Source organism: Ambystoma mexicanum, chromosome 14 (genome assembly GCF_040938575.1).
Source record: "Ambystoma mexicanum isolate Mex_15411 chromosome 14, UKY_AmexF1_1, whole genome shotgun sequence".
Classification (NCBI taxonomy): Eukaryota; Metazoa; Chordata; class Amphibia; order Caudata; family Ambystomatidae; genus Ambystoma; species Ambystoma mexicanum.
Window position 1 is genome coordinate 155,278,787 of NC_090940.1, and position 17,634 is coordinate 155,296,420.

The 17,634-nt window shown below is 48.7% G+C and overlaps 1 protein-coding gene across 2 annotated transcripts in view; it reads right to left on the reverse strand.

The window, feature by feature from the left end:
• The window catches only part of LOC138527536 (synaptosomal-associated protein 23-like), a 358,067-nt gene that overhangs the window by 68,681 nt on the left and 271,752 nt on the right, over nucleotides 1–17,634 (reverse strand). For both annotated transcript variants that reach the window (XM_069638783.1, XM_069638784.1), the window contains exon 7: nucleotides 16,164–16,308. In XM_069638783.1, the coding sequence (XP_069494884.1) occupies nucleotides 16,164–16,308 (145 nt within the window). The remainder of the gene's footprint in view (nucleotides 1–16,163; nucleotides 16,309–17,634) is intronic.

Below are 17,634 nucleotides of genomic sequence, written 5' to 3' on the forward strand. Positions count from 1 at the left end.
GTTTGAGCAGATGTGGAAACCAAGACTGTCTCTCCCACATAGGAGCAAACAGGATTAGCGTTACTTGTTCCTGGTGCATCTTGTGCACTATTCTGCTCAGGAGTGGTGTTGGGGGGGAAAAGCATAAGCAAATTTCCCTGACCAGTTCATCCACAGGGCCTTCCCCTTGCACCCTGGCTGGGGAAACCTGGACGCAAAGTCTGGGCACTGAGTGTTTAGCTTTGTGGCAAACAAGTCTAGTGGGGTGTGACCCCACAGTGAGAATATTCCATCTAGGATATCTCTGTCGTGTAGCCACTCGTGTTCTTCTGGTAGAAGGTGTCTGCTTAACGTGTCTGCCAGAGAATTGAGTTCCTCTGGAATATGTTGGGATGTTAGAAACATGTTCCGCTTGAGTGCCCACCTCCATTTCTTCTGGGATAGTTTGGACAGACAGAGAATGTGTGTGCCTCCCTGCTTGTTCAGACATAACATGGCCGTGGTGCTGCCTGTGAGGATCTGCACTGTCTGACTCTGGAGATGTTGCTGAAAAGCCTGAAGCTTTGAGGATTGCCAAGAGCTCCAGGAAGTTATGTTGCTGGGTGTTAGGCAAGATTGTATGCAGTACCCTGTGGGAGACTGCACCAGCTTTGACCTCTTGGCAATAGTTAACCCAACCTTTGGTATAAGCATGTACTACACATGTTGGTAGAGTGAGCAGCCAGGCTTATCTCAAGAGGGGTCAATGTGAGCTGTAGGGTTATCACACATAGATTCACAGTGACAAGTATCCAAATAAACACTTACGCTCAAGGTTTCTTGATTAAACACGTATTCATTTATTAAACAATCAGTTGAATAAGCCTTGTTTAGAAGGGAGCAATAGAGAGGTAACACAAAAATATACACTCTTAGTTTCTCTAAATCAGCAAATACCCATTTGGGATGGCACACAGATTATTCCTACACCATGATGGGACTTAAATATCTAGGACCCTGTGGGCATTAGTATATCACTGGTACATTTAGAGCAATATTGAGGTTAGTGTCAAAAGAAGAAGTTGAGGGAATAAAAAAAATGGTTAACAACTATTCTTATGCAAAGTAAATGAACCCTTTCCTGGGGGAAAGGCAAAGAACAAAGTCAGAGGTAAGAAGAGACTTTCAGGGAGCCAGGACAGCCAATGTTAGTTGAGCAAAAGACTAGGTTAGCTGAAGCACTTCTTGCAGGTAGGTAAACGTCTTGCACAATGTTTTAGAAGTTTCTGTATAAAAATGAAATCACGGTAGGGCCACAAGCTGGGAGGCTTGTGAGGGGCAGAACTGCAAGCAACTTTGCAAGGGGAACCAAGACAAGTCTCAAGTGAGAGCTAGCAAGGCTACACAACAAGTAGTAAGTCCTCTTAATCTTACAGTACCTTTGGTTAGAAGAAAAACTGTGTCCAGCAGGTTTCTGTTCCCGTGTAGGTCTGCAAATCCTGTGTCCCTGGGCGTCAGTCATGGGGACAAGAGGGAGGACCTCTGGGGACTCCTGCACTACGAATGGAAGGTCGACGGCAGCAATGGGAAAACTTCAGATCAGCGGCACTTCGCGGTTTCAACTGCTCGCGGCTCTCGCAAACAGCACCACCGCGGTTCTCAGATACCTTAATGGACTTTCCTCGCATCTGGGTTCCAGCACTCTGTTGAGCTGGCTCAGGCTTGGTTAGTCCTGCTTCCTGGGAGTCCACAGGATCTTCCTGGAGCTCGGGCCAGACATAAAAGCTATGCACTTGATCTGGTGTTCCTCTCCCTGGCAATCGGTTCCTGCAGCAGCAAGGGAAGTATAGCCAGCTCCGAGAGGATGTCCAGACGAGTTCACTTTGGGGTTGATTGGTCCCACCAACCCAAGGCGAGAAGTCGTTGATTGCAGGGCTTCTCTAGTCGAGGCGAATGCGGAGCTTCAGCAATGCAGCAGGGCTTCACCGGGGACACCAACGGTCCAGGAGTTGCAGCAAGCATCTCTTCCAGGTTCTTCTTTGGATTCCTTCGTCCAGTGACCAACTCTGCCTTCCAAGAAAAAAGCCTCGCCTTTTTTGCAAGTTTCTCCCATTCATTCGCAGCCTAGCTGTCAATCACACAGCAGGGTGGCTGTCTTCCAAGGAGAGCCAGCCATCCAATCACCTGTGGGTGCATTCCCGTAACCAAGGGGATTATGTACATGGAGTTCCGTGCACCTCACTTCCTGCCCTTGCCAGAAACGCTAGAGCCAGAGGCGGGCTTCACCAGTGAATCCCGCCAAAGACAAAAACAAAGGAACCAAACCTGGTTTGGCACGGAGAGTAAATCTCAAGAAGGACCTTTCCAACAAGAAATGGTGAAAAAAAGAAGACCGGGCCATTTTGACAAAATGGGCACCCGTGCGTGTCTTACTGCAGCTGCAATTGCAGCCTGCGGTAAAAACACACAATGGTGGGAAAAAGTAAACCACTGCCACCAGCCATTAATTGTAGAAAGGGTAACATAAAAATGTTACATGAGAAACTAGACAAAGGGGATATGATATGATGATATGATATGGCATTTGTAACGCGCCTATACACAAGTGTTTCAAGGTACGACGAGGCAGGGAGGGGGGAACAAGGGGAGACAAACGATCCTACTAGGCCAGGTGTCATTCAGATCGCGCAAGTGCATGGGTAGAGGGGATGGAAAAAAGTGCAACGGGGAAAGGGAGGGGGGGAAAGTGCAGTACAAAGTGATTAGTAAAATACAAGATAAATAGTAAGGGCCAGCTGGTGGCAAGTGCAGTATAAGTGCAGACACGTGCTGCTGAAGGGATACAGAGATAGTCCCGCAGTGCAGGGGTTGCCAGGGAGGCAGTGCAGGGGAGAGTGGCTGGGCCAAGGACCGAGATTGGCGAGTGGCCCAGTTGCTGATTCAATACAGTTTCAGTGATTTAGCAGGGGAGAGGGGGAGAGAAAGCAGAAGCAAAGAGGAAGGTTTTGAGGTGCTTCCGGAACCGGAGATGGTTCTCCTCAAGTTTCAGGGAGGCAGGAAGGCTGTTCCAGAGGGAGGCCCCTGCTGCGGAGAGAGATCTCCCCCCAACTCGTTGCTTGGAGAAGCGGCTGACCCTGAGGGAGTTGGAGGCGGATGAGCGAAGAGCTTGATAAGGAAGATATTTAGGAAGAGAGAGTTGAAGGTATTTTGGCCCAAGGCCCCAGAAGGCCTTGTGGACAATGCAGAGGGTTTTGAACTTTATCCTCGCAGCCACAGGGAGCCAGTGTAGCAATTTCAGTCCTGGAGAGAGACGGTCCCTGGGCTTGAGGCCAAGGACAAGTCTTGCAGTCCTGTTCTGGATGATTTGCAGCGGGCGGAGAGTAGAGGCAGGCCGATTTAGATAGAGGCTGTTACAGTTGTCCAGCTTCGAGAGAACCAGGGCTCTGGAGTCAGTGAGCTTCTGGGGGGAGGAGAGAAAGGAAGGATACCTCTGAGGAGGTGCAGCTGGTAGTGTGACTTCTTAGAAACGTCAGATATGTGAGGAGAGAAGGAGAGTGTGGAGTCGAAGATGACCCCAAGGTTTTTTGCCTTGCAGGTAGGAGCAGGAAGAGGGCCAAGTGAGGCCGGCCAGAGAGCTGCAGGGAAGGAGGGAGTGGGTGTGCCGATGAGTAGAATCTCAGTCTTACTGGCATTAAGGCAGAGGTCGTTGGCGGCACACCATTCCTGGATAGCAGAAAGACAGTCAGAGATGAGGGAAGGAGAAGAGGAGGCCGAGGGTAGCCTGAAAATGAGCTGGGTATCATCCGCATAGCACTGAAAGTTGGAGCAGAGAGCAGAGATGCGGATTGCAAGAAGTGCCAGATACTGGTTGAACAGCCAGGGAGAGAGGTTAGAACCCTGGGGGACACCACAGGTAGAGAAAAAGATGTCAGAGAGGAAAGACCCCAGTTGTACCTGGGAGGGTCGATTTGAGAGGAAAGAGGTCAGCCAAGCCAGAGCCTGACCAGTGATACCCAGGTTATCACAGAGACGGTTGAGCAGGATGGTATGGTTGACAGTGTCAAAGGCAGAAGAGAGATTGAGCAAAATGGGAACACATGGAATGTTAGAGTCAAGGTTCGAGAGTAGATCCTCACGGATGTTCAGGAGAGCAGTTTCTGTGCTTCTGGCGGCTCTGAAGCCAGACTGATGGTCATGAAGGCTACCAACAGATTCAGCATGGAGATTAAGCTGGGAGATGGCCAGTTTCTCCAGGAGCTTGCCCAGGAAGGGAGGGATAGAGATTGGGCGATAGTTAGCTGGGCAGGAAGGGTCGGAAGAGGGTTTCTTAAGAAGGGGGTGCACAAGGGAGTGCTTTAGAGGGGATGGGAAGACTCCAGAGGTAGAAGGAGTGGTCGCAGAAGTCAGCAAGGGCAGGAGCCAAGGAGTCGATGTGGTCCTTGATAGTTTTGGAGGAACAGGGGTGGACCTGTTTTGACGAGACTTTCATAGATCGGACTTGTCTCGAAACCTCGTCAGCAGAAAAAAGGGGAAAGTTAGAGAAGGGGAGAGGAGGGGTGGCTGCAGAAGGGCCAGAGGACGGGCAGGTAATAGAGGGGGGGGGGTGATAGGAGGAGAGTGACGACAGGATGTCCTGAGTTTTTTAAATGAAGTGAGAGGCCAGTGCCGTGCAGAGGGCCTGGGAGGGGACAGGAGAGGTGGAGACTGCAGCAGTGTTGGCCAGCTCCTTGCAGATTTTAAGAGTTCGGCCGAATTGTTAGATGCTGCAGTGATGCGGGCTTGGATAAGGGCTCTCTTCTTGGTGAGAACGGAGAGCCGGTATTGCCTTTGGAGCAGGCAACAGGCCAGTTTGTCAGAGGATGAACATGAAGCACGCCATTTCCTCTCTGCCACCCTGCACTTGCGTTTAAGGGTGACGAGATCTGAGTCATACCAGGAGTTGCATTTGGCTTTGGGCTTCAGGCGGATTCTCATGAAAGGGGCAAGGATATCAAGAGTATCAGATATAGCAGAGTGGAGAGAGGAGAGGGCTGTGTCAGGATGGGAGTCAGCCGAGGGGGGAAGAGGGGCGAGAAGGTGGCAGCGAAAGCCTCAACTGACAAACGCTTCATGGGTCGGATGACCGAGAAGGAAGGTGGCAGTGATGAGGGTGGCTTTGCCTGTGGGGTAGGGAGGGTGAGGTGGGAAGAAAGGAGAAAGTGATCACTCCAGGAGAGAGGAGTGGAGAGAGGGACAGAGACGGGAAGGTCAGAAGAGATCAGGGCATCTAGAGTGTGCCCTGCAGAGTGGGTCAGCCCAGACGGGAGAATAGAGAGTGAGAGAGAGTCGCAGAGGTCGCGAAAGAGTCCAGAGGGGGGACCGGAGGCATCCAGGTGGATGTTGGAGTCCCCAAGAATGAGGAGTTGAGTGGTTGAGGACAGGAGTGAGGAGGAGAGGTCCACCCACTCGGAGAGGAAGGAGGAAATTTGACCAGGTGGCCGATAGATAGTAGCAATGGTAACGGAATGGCTAGGAGAGAGAGAGAGAGTCGGCAGACAAGACATTCAAAAGAGTAGGTCTGCGTGGGAATAGCAGTGGCAGGAATCCACTCAGGGAAGATAAGGGCCACACCCCCCCCAGCACGGCAGAGCCTGGGAACGGAGAGGATCTTGTAGCCGTCAGGTAGGAGTGTGTCAAAGCTGGTGACAGAGCTGGCCGTGAACCATGTCTCAGTGAGACCGAGTACGTCAAGGTCCAGTTCCTCAAGAAGGTGGCAGATATCAGAGGAATGTTTGACGGCAGAGCGAGAGTTAAGAGTGGCAATGTGGAGAAGGTTGCCATCTTTAAAGGACTTCCGGGGAGGGGTACAGATCAGAGGTACGCCCTGCGGAGGTGAAGAAGGAGCAAGGGAGGGGGCAGGGAGGGAGGGTAGAGGCAAGGTAGCTGAGGACAGAGGAGGGGGGACAGCAGGAGAGGAAAGGAAATTGATGAGGCACGGGAAGTGTCTATCAAAGAGGTGAAGGCTGGCCTGAGGGCCTTGGACCAAGACGGTCCCATTAGCGTAGACATTAATGATGGCCTTAGAGGAGTGGAAGGAGGCCAAGAGGACATCCCAACGGGTGCCGCCATTAATGGGAGAAGAGGAGAAAGGAGAGAGCACAGAGACCATATGAAGTGTCCATAGGTCTGGCGAAGACACAAAAAGAGGATGTCAGTGAGAGTTTCCCTAGATGAGGCATTGGTGTAGGTGTCGGCGATAGGAGGCCTGGGTTGGAGACCAGGATGTCCTTTTTAAACTTTTTCCTACCAGATTTAGTGAGGAGAGCAGGATAGTCAATGGAGAAGCAGTTAGAAAAGATAGGAGAGATAGAGAGCACCATGGGATAGGAGGGGGGGGGACAGGACAAGCGCAAGCAGACAGAAAGAGAGCGACAAGCCCTAGTTTACCACAAATGCAGAACACAGTGAACACAGTAATGCATAACAGGTACCCAGTGGAGAGGCCACCTAAGTTTGAGAATCCTGCGAGGGGAGAGAAAGTCCCTAGTTTACCACACAATCAGGACACAGTGTACACAGTAATGCATAACAGGTACCCAGTGGAGAGGCCACCTAGGTTTGAGAATCCTGCGAGGGGAGAGAAAGTCCCTAGTTTACCACTAATTGCAGGGCAAAGTGAATTCAGGGCACCATGCGACTGAAGTGAACAGGTGTAGGTGCGGCGGGCAGAGGGAACAGGTGGAGCTAACAAGGTGGACCAGCGCCAAGCGTCCCCTGCGGACACCTGCAGACACAGTGGGAGCCGCCGCTGTAGGAGCTGCCCTTTGCCTGAGGGCCCTTAGCCGTGGGGGCTGCCGGGCAGTGGGGCTGCCCAGGAGGGTCGGTAGATAAGGGGGGGTGGGCGGGCAGGGAGGCGGGCTGGAGGAGGGCACCAGGAAGAGGCTGCAAGGGGAGGGGGGAGGGAGAAACAACCACGTGCTCGGAGCGCGAACAAAGAAAAAAACAAATTAAACAAAACTAAGTAACCCGTAACCCCTCCAGCACCCTATGGTAAGATGGGGTGTGCTGGGTCTAGAAAGTTACAAAATGTAAGTAAAGTCAATTTCACTTCACTGCTCTTGGAAACAGTTTCATCAAGAGAAGGTATTTAAACCTTTAGGGAAATCTAAGAGACTTCCCTGTGTCACTGCACTGAAGGTGCTGTGTGTCAATTTGTAAAGATGATGCCTATGGAGTTTGTCAGACTCCAAAGTCAAAAGAAACAGAGTCCAAATCACATAAAAATACATGAGAGGGTGGGAAAAAGGTCTCACTCTCTTCAGGTTTGAAATTAAAAGTTCTTAAGTCCAGCAAAATGAGCTGGGGGTCTCTAAGGTAGAAGAGAACTAGCATATTTCTGAGCATTCTCCCCAAAATTGGGCAGTAGCGAGAGTTCACTGTCCATGGGCTGTGTGGTGGAGGTAGTACCCCCTAACCAGCGAGTGAGACGTCTGTAGTTACAATCGCTTGGGCTGGTAGAGCACGAAAAGGCTTTCCTTTTAACAGGTTGTCCTTGGACCACCAGCGAAACAACCACTAGATCGTCCCACTGTCAGCTTGCCCGAGACCACTGTTTCGCTAACCATTCCAGCACTGGACGCATATGCGCGTGAGGAACTAAATAAATGCAAGAGGCCATCATCCCTAGCAAGCGCATTGCTTTGCATACCGTTATCTGGTGACCAACCCTTTATTGCGGTACCTGCAGCAGCATATTTCGTACTCTCTCACTTGAGGGGAATGCCAGCTCCTCTTTTGAGTCTATGATAGGCCCCAGAAATTGGTTTGTTTGGCTGGGGATTAGACTTCATTTTTCCTCGTTGATGGAGAAACCCAGATTGAAAAAAGAAGGTCTATCATTTTTTGCGCATTTAACCTGCAAATTTGAGGAGATTCCCCAATGATCAGCCAGTCGTCCAGACACGGGTATATCGGGATGGACTTTCTGCGCTGGTGTTCTGCCACTACTGCGAGCACCTTGGTGAACACTCTTGGTGCAGAGGCGATGCTGAATGGGAGTACTTTGAACTGGTAGTGTACTCCCGCCATCTTGAAACGCAGGTATTTTCCTCTGCGCAGGGTGCATTGAATTTTGAAAGTATGCATCTTTCATGTCCAATGTCTCCATGTAGTCTCCCCGTTTCAGGAGTGGAATCACCTCCTGAAGCGTGGTCATACAAAACTTCTGTGGTTTGATATATTCGTTTGCCGGGGTGAAGACCTAGTACTGTGTGCATGGTAAAGTATTTCTTTGGCACTAGGAAGTACGTTGAATAGATACCCTTGTTTAACTGGTTCAATTTCTATTGCGTCCTTTTCGAGCATCACCTTTATTTCCTCCAGCAGTGTGGCTGTTTCTCCTGCTGTTAGTTTCTAGTGTCTTGGTGGGCGGTAAGGTGGTTTCTGAAACAACTCTATGCAGTACCCGCCTGCCATGGTGGACAACAACCATTTGTTTGATGTTATCCCCTCCCATGCGTGGGTGAATTGAGTGATTCGGCCTCCTACTGGAGTGGTATGCAAGGGGACCTGAAACGGTGTGTCATTGTTTGGGAGGAGCTGAGCTTCTCCCAGGTGAGGTTCTGCCTCTTTTATTCCTGCTTTGAAAGCTGGACGAGGAACCTTGGCCTTGAGACTTCGAGTTTGGAGAACCCCGTTGGGAATAAGGTCTATTAGTCAGCTGCCCAAGGGACTTAAAGTGTAGTACTCATCCTTGGTACCCTTTAGGGCGTCCTCTACAGCCTTGCCGAATAGGACGTTTGGTTCTACTGGCATGTTCAGGAGGGTTGCTTAGGTCTCTAGCTTAAACCCTCGACTGCCTAAGTCAGGCATGCCGCTTAATAAGCGTCCCTTCAGCTATGATGTGTCCTGCGTTGTCTGCCGCATCAAGGTTGTTTTTCAGGAAGCAGCTTGAGATTTGTTTGCCTTCTGAAACAGGTGCTACGCAGTTGGGCTTTTAGTGGTTCTGAGACGGGCCGCAGCTGTTCCAGCTCGTCCCATTTGTCGCAGCCGTAACTAGATAACAAGGTTGCATTGTTAGCAATTCTTGTTTGGTACGCTGCAGAGGAAGCTATCTTTCTCCCAAACGTGTACATCTTTTTACTCTCCTTGTCTGGCGGGGCTTCTCCCGATGCCAGGGGGGGTGCTTGCCCTCTCACTTGTGGTGGTAACTACCAGCAGATCTGGTTTTAGCTGGCCCCTAATGTACAGGGGGTCAGTGGGTGTGGGGCTGAACAGTTTTTCTATTCTTGGGTTGACTGGCCTTGTAAGATTAGGTGTTATGAGGGAAGGTTGAATAAGTCTCTGGATTGACTGCAAGAGGTATGAATTGTGTGGCTGCCCTTATGTCCCCAGGATGTCTTCCACAAAGCCCTTATCGACTTGGGCCTCCTCAGTGTCAATGATGATGAAATGTTGCGCCACCTTCCGTAACAATTCATTATACTGTAGCTGGTTGTCAACTGGCAAGTCTGCAACCGGCTGGTCTGGTGACTGTACTATATAAATGTCATCATCATAGTAATGGTCTTGATCCTGGCTACAGAGCCCCCCGCCCCTCCCCCGAGACCCTGCTTTATAATATGAGTCTTGCGATGGGTCCTGATACTGAGTGATGTCTTGAGGTGCCGAGGCCAGAGTGCCTAGAGCCGAGGTGCTGGGCTGTGGCTCAAGGCAGGATTTTATGGCAGCGGGTGGCTCTGCTGATGCTCCTGGCTGCTAGGCATCTCTGAGTACTGTTAATTGATCTGGGTGTCTGTCCATGAAGTCCATGAACCAGGACATTCTCCCTAAAATGTTGTTAAATTGTTCTGGAGTAAAACGAAATTCTGGTGGGAAGCCCGAGATGACGGGGCCCTGGGAAGGGGTGACATCTTTAGCTGGGGTGGTTTTTTGTGGGAATGCTGGCTTTATGGCGCATAGCCCCAGAGAGGGTGTCTAAGGGAGTGGAAGACTGTCTGGGTGGCCTCGAGAGTTAATGGCGTCAAAACGATGTATTTTTTCCTGAGACTTTGCCTTTAGAAGAGAGGCGCTAACATGTTTTTTGAATTAGCGCTTGTATTTTTGGTGCTTTTTTAGGAGACACCGAGATGACTTTCGACACCTGTTCTTCGGAGCGCGAAAGGTGGGATTTTTTATATGCAGTGTCCGAACCAACCTTTTCTTTTGGTTTTTCGGAGCCGTCTATAGACAAAATCATGTGCGATGGCCCAGAGGACAGTGAGGAACTTGAGGGTTTATCTCCAGTCACCGCATGGGGCTCGACGGTGTCTTCGAGAGTCGGTCGAGAGGTATGTCCTTAACGCGTTTGTGCTTGTGTGTTGCCTGGCCACACAGTGTTTTCATCACAGGACCGCTGGTCTGCTTCTCAGAGTCGGGGGCCTGCACTTGGGGTCTGGATGGATCCTGATCGCCCTCAGCGTCACTCATGACTCAGTAACTGCCCTCGCTGGAGTCTTCCATCACCTCTATGGAAGCCTCGGCCTGCATAGCATGAGCGGCCCAGCGTTTCATCCGCCGATCTTTTAGCGTCTTCGGCTGGAAAAACGGACAAGATTCACAGTGCTTTTCGCCGTGATCCCTTGGGAGACAGTGGTTGCACATGCAGTGCGTGTCTTCCATGGAAATTTACGACGGCAGGATGGACAAAATGTAAATGGAGTTTTGTCCATTATGTTTAAACGGGGCAGCTGGGCGAAAAGAGAAGAAAGGGGCTTATAGGATAAACATTCTCTAAAAGGAGTCAGTATAGAGAACCTACTCCCAAACTCCCTACTGCAATGGGCTGAAGCAAGAAGAGGTCTGTAAGGCCGCGTCTGGGCGTCGATTATTCAGTCGTTGACGCTGTGGGTGTTAGTCAGGAGCCGTCGAGTGGATGAGCAGCCATGCAGCGAGGCGAACAATAAAGGAAAGAAAGAAATTTTACCAATATAACAACTTTAGTAAATCAAAGGCATCAGCCAAGAAGAGAACTCTGCATTTGCGTGACTTCGATGGCAGAAGAAAACAATCTGAGGGACCTCGACGCGTCAAGGACCATGGGTACAGTACACACCGCAGTAGGGAGAGTATTACTAATCAAGACCGGTCGACGTCGGTTTGAGTTTCGGAAAGCAAATCTTGTACTACTCTGCGACTTCCACTAGATGTCCGACTATGCATAGCATGTGATTTAAGCAGATCCACAAGCTCCAGAATCTGTATTATTACAACAATACAAGATGTTTTGATTTGTTTGCTATGTTCTGCTTTTGCAAGATCTCAAATTGAATTACTTATGTTACCCTTCCTTTGTTTTTTACTTGCATTATATTTTGTTAACACAGTTGTATACTACTTGTATTTAATGACTTGAAAATGATAAAACCTTAGGTGGCTCTACCACATACCTTGCAATAAGCTGAATAAAGTAAGGCAAAGATGTGGGGATAATGGAGAGGGACGTTTCACTGACATGTAATCCGAAGTGATTCAAAAAGAAAAAGCAACTTGGCATTAAAGGAAGGGATTGAGCCTTTTTTGCTTTCATACTTCTGAATAAGACGATTCAAACCAAGCTGGTGTGGTCACTTCATGAGACTACTACACTTTTGCTGCAACTTTCACCTGATCACAATAGTCCTGTGGACAATTCTAAAATAACTCCTCAGGCATCTGTATCCAGCACTCTGTCATTATTTACACATTTGCCTGGTGGACAGCAAGTGAAGTATTCTGGTACATATTCCTCATAACGATGCACTTGGCTCTACCCTATGTAGCTGCGATTGCTAAGAACACCACTGAGAAAGAGGACAAGGAATGGCCCATCCATGTTTAACTGGCAAGCATACAATGTGTTCTGTATGCTTGGCCGAAATGGAGGAACAGCTGAACGTTAGGATCTGTTTTATCATGCCAAACCCATAGGCTTAGATTGGCATGGGAAGCTTCAGGCAGTCGGGTAACATGTGCATGGAAATCTAAGGTCACATTTCTTGCTCTCCTAGGCCCCAGTCATCCACAGAGTTTCCAATAATCAGGGAATGGGATCATTTTATAGGATTGTACTCATCTCTGTGATTCTCTGACACATCTTCCAAAGTAAAATCCCCAGATGGTGGCCAGGGGGAAATCACAAGTTAACCACAGCAGCCTTCTATCCAGAAGTAAGTGCATCTGGTTTGGAACGGGATGTGCCATTCCAGCCACCTCTAGTCTCCCATTGCAGCAGAAGAGCTCTTTTGCTCACCGAACGTGTAAGCCCTATAAACGTGAATAGTACAATCCTTTTTATGGCATCAAACAAGAAGTGACTTTTAGGGGAGTTTTCCTAAAGTCCCCTTGAGGTAAGGCTTCATAAAATGATCCCAATGGTATACAGGTCCCCAACTCCTAGCATCAGTCTGTACTACTCGTGGAACCTAGGTAGAGTGGCAGAGCAGTCAGGCTTACCATAAGAGGAAGATGTGAGCTGTAGGCAAGTACACTGAACCTAGTTAGTAAAGCAGATCAAAGAAACATACCAATAAATACATGTTAAAATATATATTATACTTACATAAGGAATGTCTTAAAATACATATTTCATTAAACCATTAAACACAGAATTACTTCCATATACTTTTCAAAGGCCACTGCTTAGTTTGTAGTTGCTTGCGGTTTCAATTGTTACAGCGTGTGACACTCAATGACAGTTTTACCGTACTATCTGATGTACCGCATACAGACAAAGGTATTTAGTTGGCAAACCCACATAAAATAATGGGAGTCATTACAAGTCCAGCGGTAACCTACCAGCGGCTTGCTGCCGGACTAACACTCTTTCTGCCGCCTGAGATCCCGGTGCCAACGGGACATTACAAGTCCCAGCGGCCCGGGATTATCAGGCGGCGGAAAATCTTAGTCCCCATTGCCATGGAGTCCCATAGGACTCCATGGGAAGGGGACATCGGAAGCACCGGCACTGTTCGCAACGGTGCTTCCATGGCAACTGTGCCTAACGGGCCTGTGCGCCCGGCAGGTCAGACCAGCTGCGCACAACAGCACCCGGCAGGCACAGTTGTAGTTCGGCGGTCCGGAAATGGTGCCACTATGTTGCTACCAACATCCTTATTTCCAGACTGCTGTACTTGTAATGACCCCTGTTGTGTTTTAGGAAGGAAAACAGTTGGTTAGTCAAACAGTAGCAGAGCTTAAGGTTTTAGAGACGGTTTCATAGCAAACTAACGCTTTAAAAGTCCAAATCCTAACTAGCAGCAGTCAGTTCGGAGAGGGCTTAAAGTCTTACGAAGCAGGGAAACTGCAAAAGCTTCTTAGGATACTTCTAATCTCTAGTTCAAAGATGCTTGAAGAATAACAAAGTCAGAGACCCTCTAAAAGGACTCGCTAAAGGGACACAAGCTGGCAGCGTGGGTCGGAGGTAAGAGTGGACAACCCAGACACCTCTACATGCACTGCAACGATCTGGAGCGACTTCTAGGATCAAGGTAAGCAATACCCCCCCCCCCACCCCCCACAGTACCTAAGGTTAGAAGAAATGTTCGTGGCTGGATTCTCCTCAATCTTCCAGCGCTGGACCCGACCTCCGGATTTCTTGGTCTGGTGACAAAAGACAAGACAATGGACGGCTTCTCTCAGTAGCAGCCTCGAGGGAGGACCTCTGGCAGGGATTTCTTCAGCTTCTCTGGTCAGTCTGAGCACCAACAAAAGACATGATTCGCCCAGTCAACCTTCTTCGATTCCTGGAGTTCAGTACTCTGGTGAGTGGACTTGGATGAGTTGGACTGTGTCTCTGGAGGTTCACCTGGAGCTCAGCAAAGACTTGGATGGATTTGGCCTTTCAAATACGATGCACTTCAATTGGAGGTCTCCTGGTATTCATGCTGTGCAGCTCTGGAATGCCACAGCACCTCAGGAGATGGCTCAGATTGTAATTTATCTTAGGACTGGTTATGACATGATATTTTATTTGTATTGCGCCCATACACAAGTGTTTCAAGCGCGAAGAGGCAAAGAAGGGGAAACAAGGGAGGACAAAACAATCCTACTAGGCCCAGTGACATTGAGAATCTGCAGGGGAGAGGGAAGGGGGAAAGTGCGAGGGGCAGGAGGGGTGGGGGGGCGGAAAGTCCTGAACATGTGATAGAACAACAACAGGTATTGTGGCCAGCAGATGGTAAGTACAAGAATAAGGTGTAGACAACAGGTGTCTGATAAGTGCTGGAAGGGGACTATAGGGTTGCAGATACAGACCCAAGTGCAGGGGTTGCCAGGAGGCAGTGCAGGTATGTGGCTGGGAGGGCAGGGATCTGGGTCCGAAATCAGAGGGTAACCAGGTGCCCGGTACCAAAGCAGACAGATTAGCACAGGAGAGGAAGAGGGAAGGCAGAAGCAAAGAGGAAGCTCTTCCGGTGCTTTCAGAACCGAAGATGGTTCGCTTAAAGATTCAGAGAGGCAGGGAGGGTTTTCCAGAGGGTGGCCCCAGCTGAGGAAAGGGATCTACCCCCAACTCGTTGCTTGGAGAAGCGACTGACCCCGAGGGAGTTGGAGGTGAAGGAGAGAAAAGCTTGAGTAGGAATGTATTTACGGAGGGAGAGTTGAAGGTATTGTGGACCCAGGCCCCAGAAAGCCTTGTGGACAATGCAAAGGGTCTTGAATTTAATCCGTGCAGCCACTGGGAGCCAATGAAGAGATTTCAGGGCTGGAGAGCTACAATCCCAGGGCATGAGGCCAAGGACAAGTCCTGTTCTGGATGAGCTGCAGAGGTCAGAGTGTGGTTGCAGGCAGATTTAGAAAGGGGCTGTTGCAATAGTCCAGCCTAGGCTGTTCCCACCAGTCAAGGGGAAGGAGTTGTCCTCTTCCAAGTTCCTCTGTCACATAGAAAACAGGGTTAGGACAGCAGTGGTCACTACACAGTGTTGCAAAGGGTCTGCAGGGTTCCCTGTTCGTCGTCTTCTTCAGTTACTTCAGTTTCCAGTGGTCGACTTGCATTTCACCTCAGGAACCTCACCTTTTATACAGTTTCAGCCCACACTCCTCTTCAATCTCTCTAAGCAGTTTACAGAAAGGGGAGGGTGGCTGTCTAAACAGGACAGCGCCAGAACCCCAGCGGGAGCTGGTTCCATTCAGGCACTCTGACAGACAAAGAGCAGGGAGACTGAAAAACTCCTTCCCCACTTCCTGCCTGCCCAGACACACTGGAGCTTAGGCGGGGACAACCAAGGGTTCCCGCCAAAGACAAAACACACACAGACACAGACCTCCCCCTCCCAGAATGGCAGATGAAAGGCTAACAAAGAACAACCACGCTAGAAAAGTTGAAAAAAGAAAGGAGCCACGTTAGTATATTGGTGACCCTATTGTGCACAACCGAGACTGTGAATACAGTCTGCGGTAAAAAATAGCACAATAGTTGGTAGAACACGTCCATTGCCACAACCATAACTAGAGAGTTGTCTATTTGACTAAAAAGTCACAGGAGCAGAGAGAAGGGGGATACCAAGTATCCCCTTGGCACTCCACATAAGGGGGTGTGTTCCAATCTCTCAGAATATAAAGTTTTAGGAGAAATACAAAGTATCTCTCTAGCCTTAAGAACTGTAGAAAGTAAGGATAAGGAAAGAATCCCAAAGGAGGACCCAAAGGGTTCCCAGCAGCACTGCCCATAAGGAGCTGTGTGCTGCAAATTTTAAACAGAGGCGCCTTAAACGATATATGGAGGAAAGTAGACTCCATAGTGAAGGTAACACACAGAACAAGAGTTCCAAGAGGTAGAGCCCATAAGAATGAATGAATGTAAAGAGGCTCCACTCATTCAGGATATAAAGTAAAAGGTGCTGAGGGTCTCACTAGAAGAGGGGAGGGGATGAAGCATACAAATGATAAATCTCTTTAACAGTAACTAACTAGGATTTGTGGCTTAATTGTGACTACCACCGCTGAAAATAACTGAACCGTGACAGCATTTAGTTTCAAAAAAGATAAGCATGTTTTTAGACAAAAGACCCTTAAAACTAGGCATCCTTTTTTACAACCATCCTCTTCTGAGCATTGCAAAACAGGTTGAGTTGAAAAAACGTATTTCCAGGTCCTTGTTTAATTTTTGTCAGGAACTCTAAAGTGGTAGAAACAGCTCATGGTTAATTGCCGTTGTGATGGCGATGTTACGTAAATAGGCACAAAAAAACGTGTTCAGAGAGGTTACACACCTTTTCATTAATTCGATCAATCTGCTTGTTCTGAGAATCAATTTCATTCCCCATATCTAAAGCCAGGCCCTTCAGGTGTCCAAGGATGCTGCCCACCTGCTCCAGGTTCTCCTCCATCTCATCCTCTCGAGCATCGTTTGTAATCCTGTCGGGGAGACAGTTGTGTATATGAAGACCCATACATTAAGATGCAAACAGATCACCATAGAAATAAGTGACAAAACATTGGACATGAAAGCTTAACTTCTCTACGAAAATATTAATATTTTCTTCAAACCCCAAACCACCATTTTGTTTAACTAGAAAGTCACAACATGGAATCACTTTCCATACTGATTAGTGAATCATCCCAATGTTATCTAATGACCCTTTATTTACAATACTAAAACTGATGTAAAAGGTAGCAATGTTGAAAGCAAGCAATGAAGGCATATGTCTAAAGTATGCCCCTCATCATGCTTGATAACATTTAGTGTAAAATCAACTTTGTTTCAATGCCCATCTTTGCACTCTACATTTGCAGTACTATACCTCACCAGGACTTTTAAAAATAGTTTATATATTCCTCATTCACCACATTTACAGATTCACATCTTTTTGTCATGAACCGTCGCATGCGTCCATTTTGAACCTCCTGGTCGCTGACCTATAGAGCTCTGAATGCAGTAACCCTCCCAACATGGCTGTCGTATACGAAACGTAGCTTGCCAGCCTTTACGTTCCGCGCTTCACACACTATTAAACAGACACACCCCTGCGGCGCTTCGCGTCTCACGCTGCTGTTCGCCGTAGCTGGACGTGTGCTGCCAGAGTTCTCTCGGGGCTATCCTCTTGAATTTCCCCTTTCCCGGTTCCTTGATTCTTCCTCCTTTCCTTTCATCCTCTAAACTTACCCAACTTCCTGGATTTTCACCGCGCTCGAGTCACGGCTACCGTGCCTCCGTGCGCGGACATGGTTTCTTCCTGGTTCCATCCCGGACAGTCTGAACGAAGCACGCTGGAATCTGAAGACCCACGCACAGCTTTATACAAATCCCAGACTATGCGGAAGAAGTCATGAAAGAAGGTTGCAAGCCAACAGGAAAGACAGGTGAGAAGGGGAGAGACTTGCGACACTTTTCTGCTTCGAATGGGTTATGCTACGGGTGTTTTCTGGAGCGCAACTATGCCTCAAGTTGGGCCTCTCGCACTAGTGAATGGACCATACTGGATAACATCCCCTAGCCGATCAAGGTGGGAATAGAAAAGCCTTCAATTTGTTCCTGAAAATGAGCGGTCATTTGAAACCTAAGATTTAGTGTAAGGAAGCAAAATCCTTTGGTTACTCCTAAGAGCATGAACCAACCACCAAGTGCAAACTTGTAATCCTTTCTTCTAGAGCTATACCTCAGTATGTAAACAGATTAGGTGATTATCATTTCTCCTCTACTTAATTCCTCCAGAATTAACAGAATTAAATTAGTGCATATTC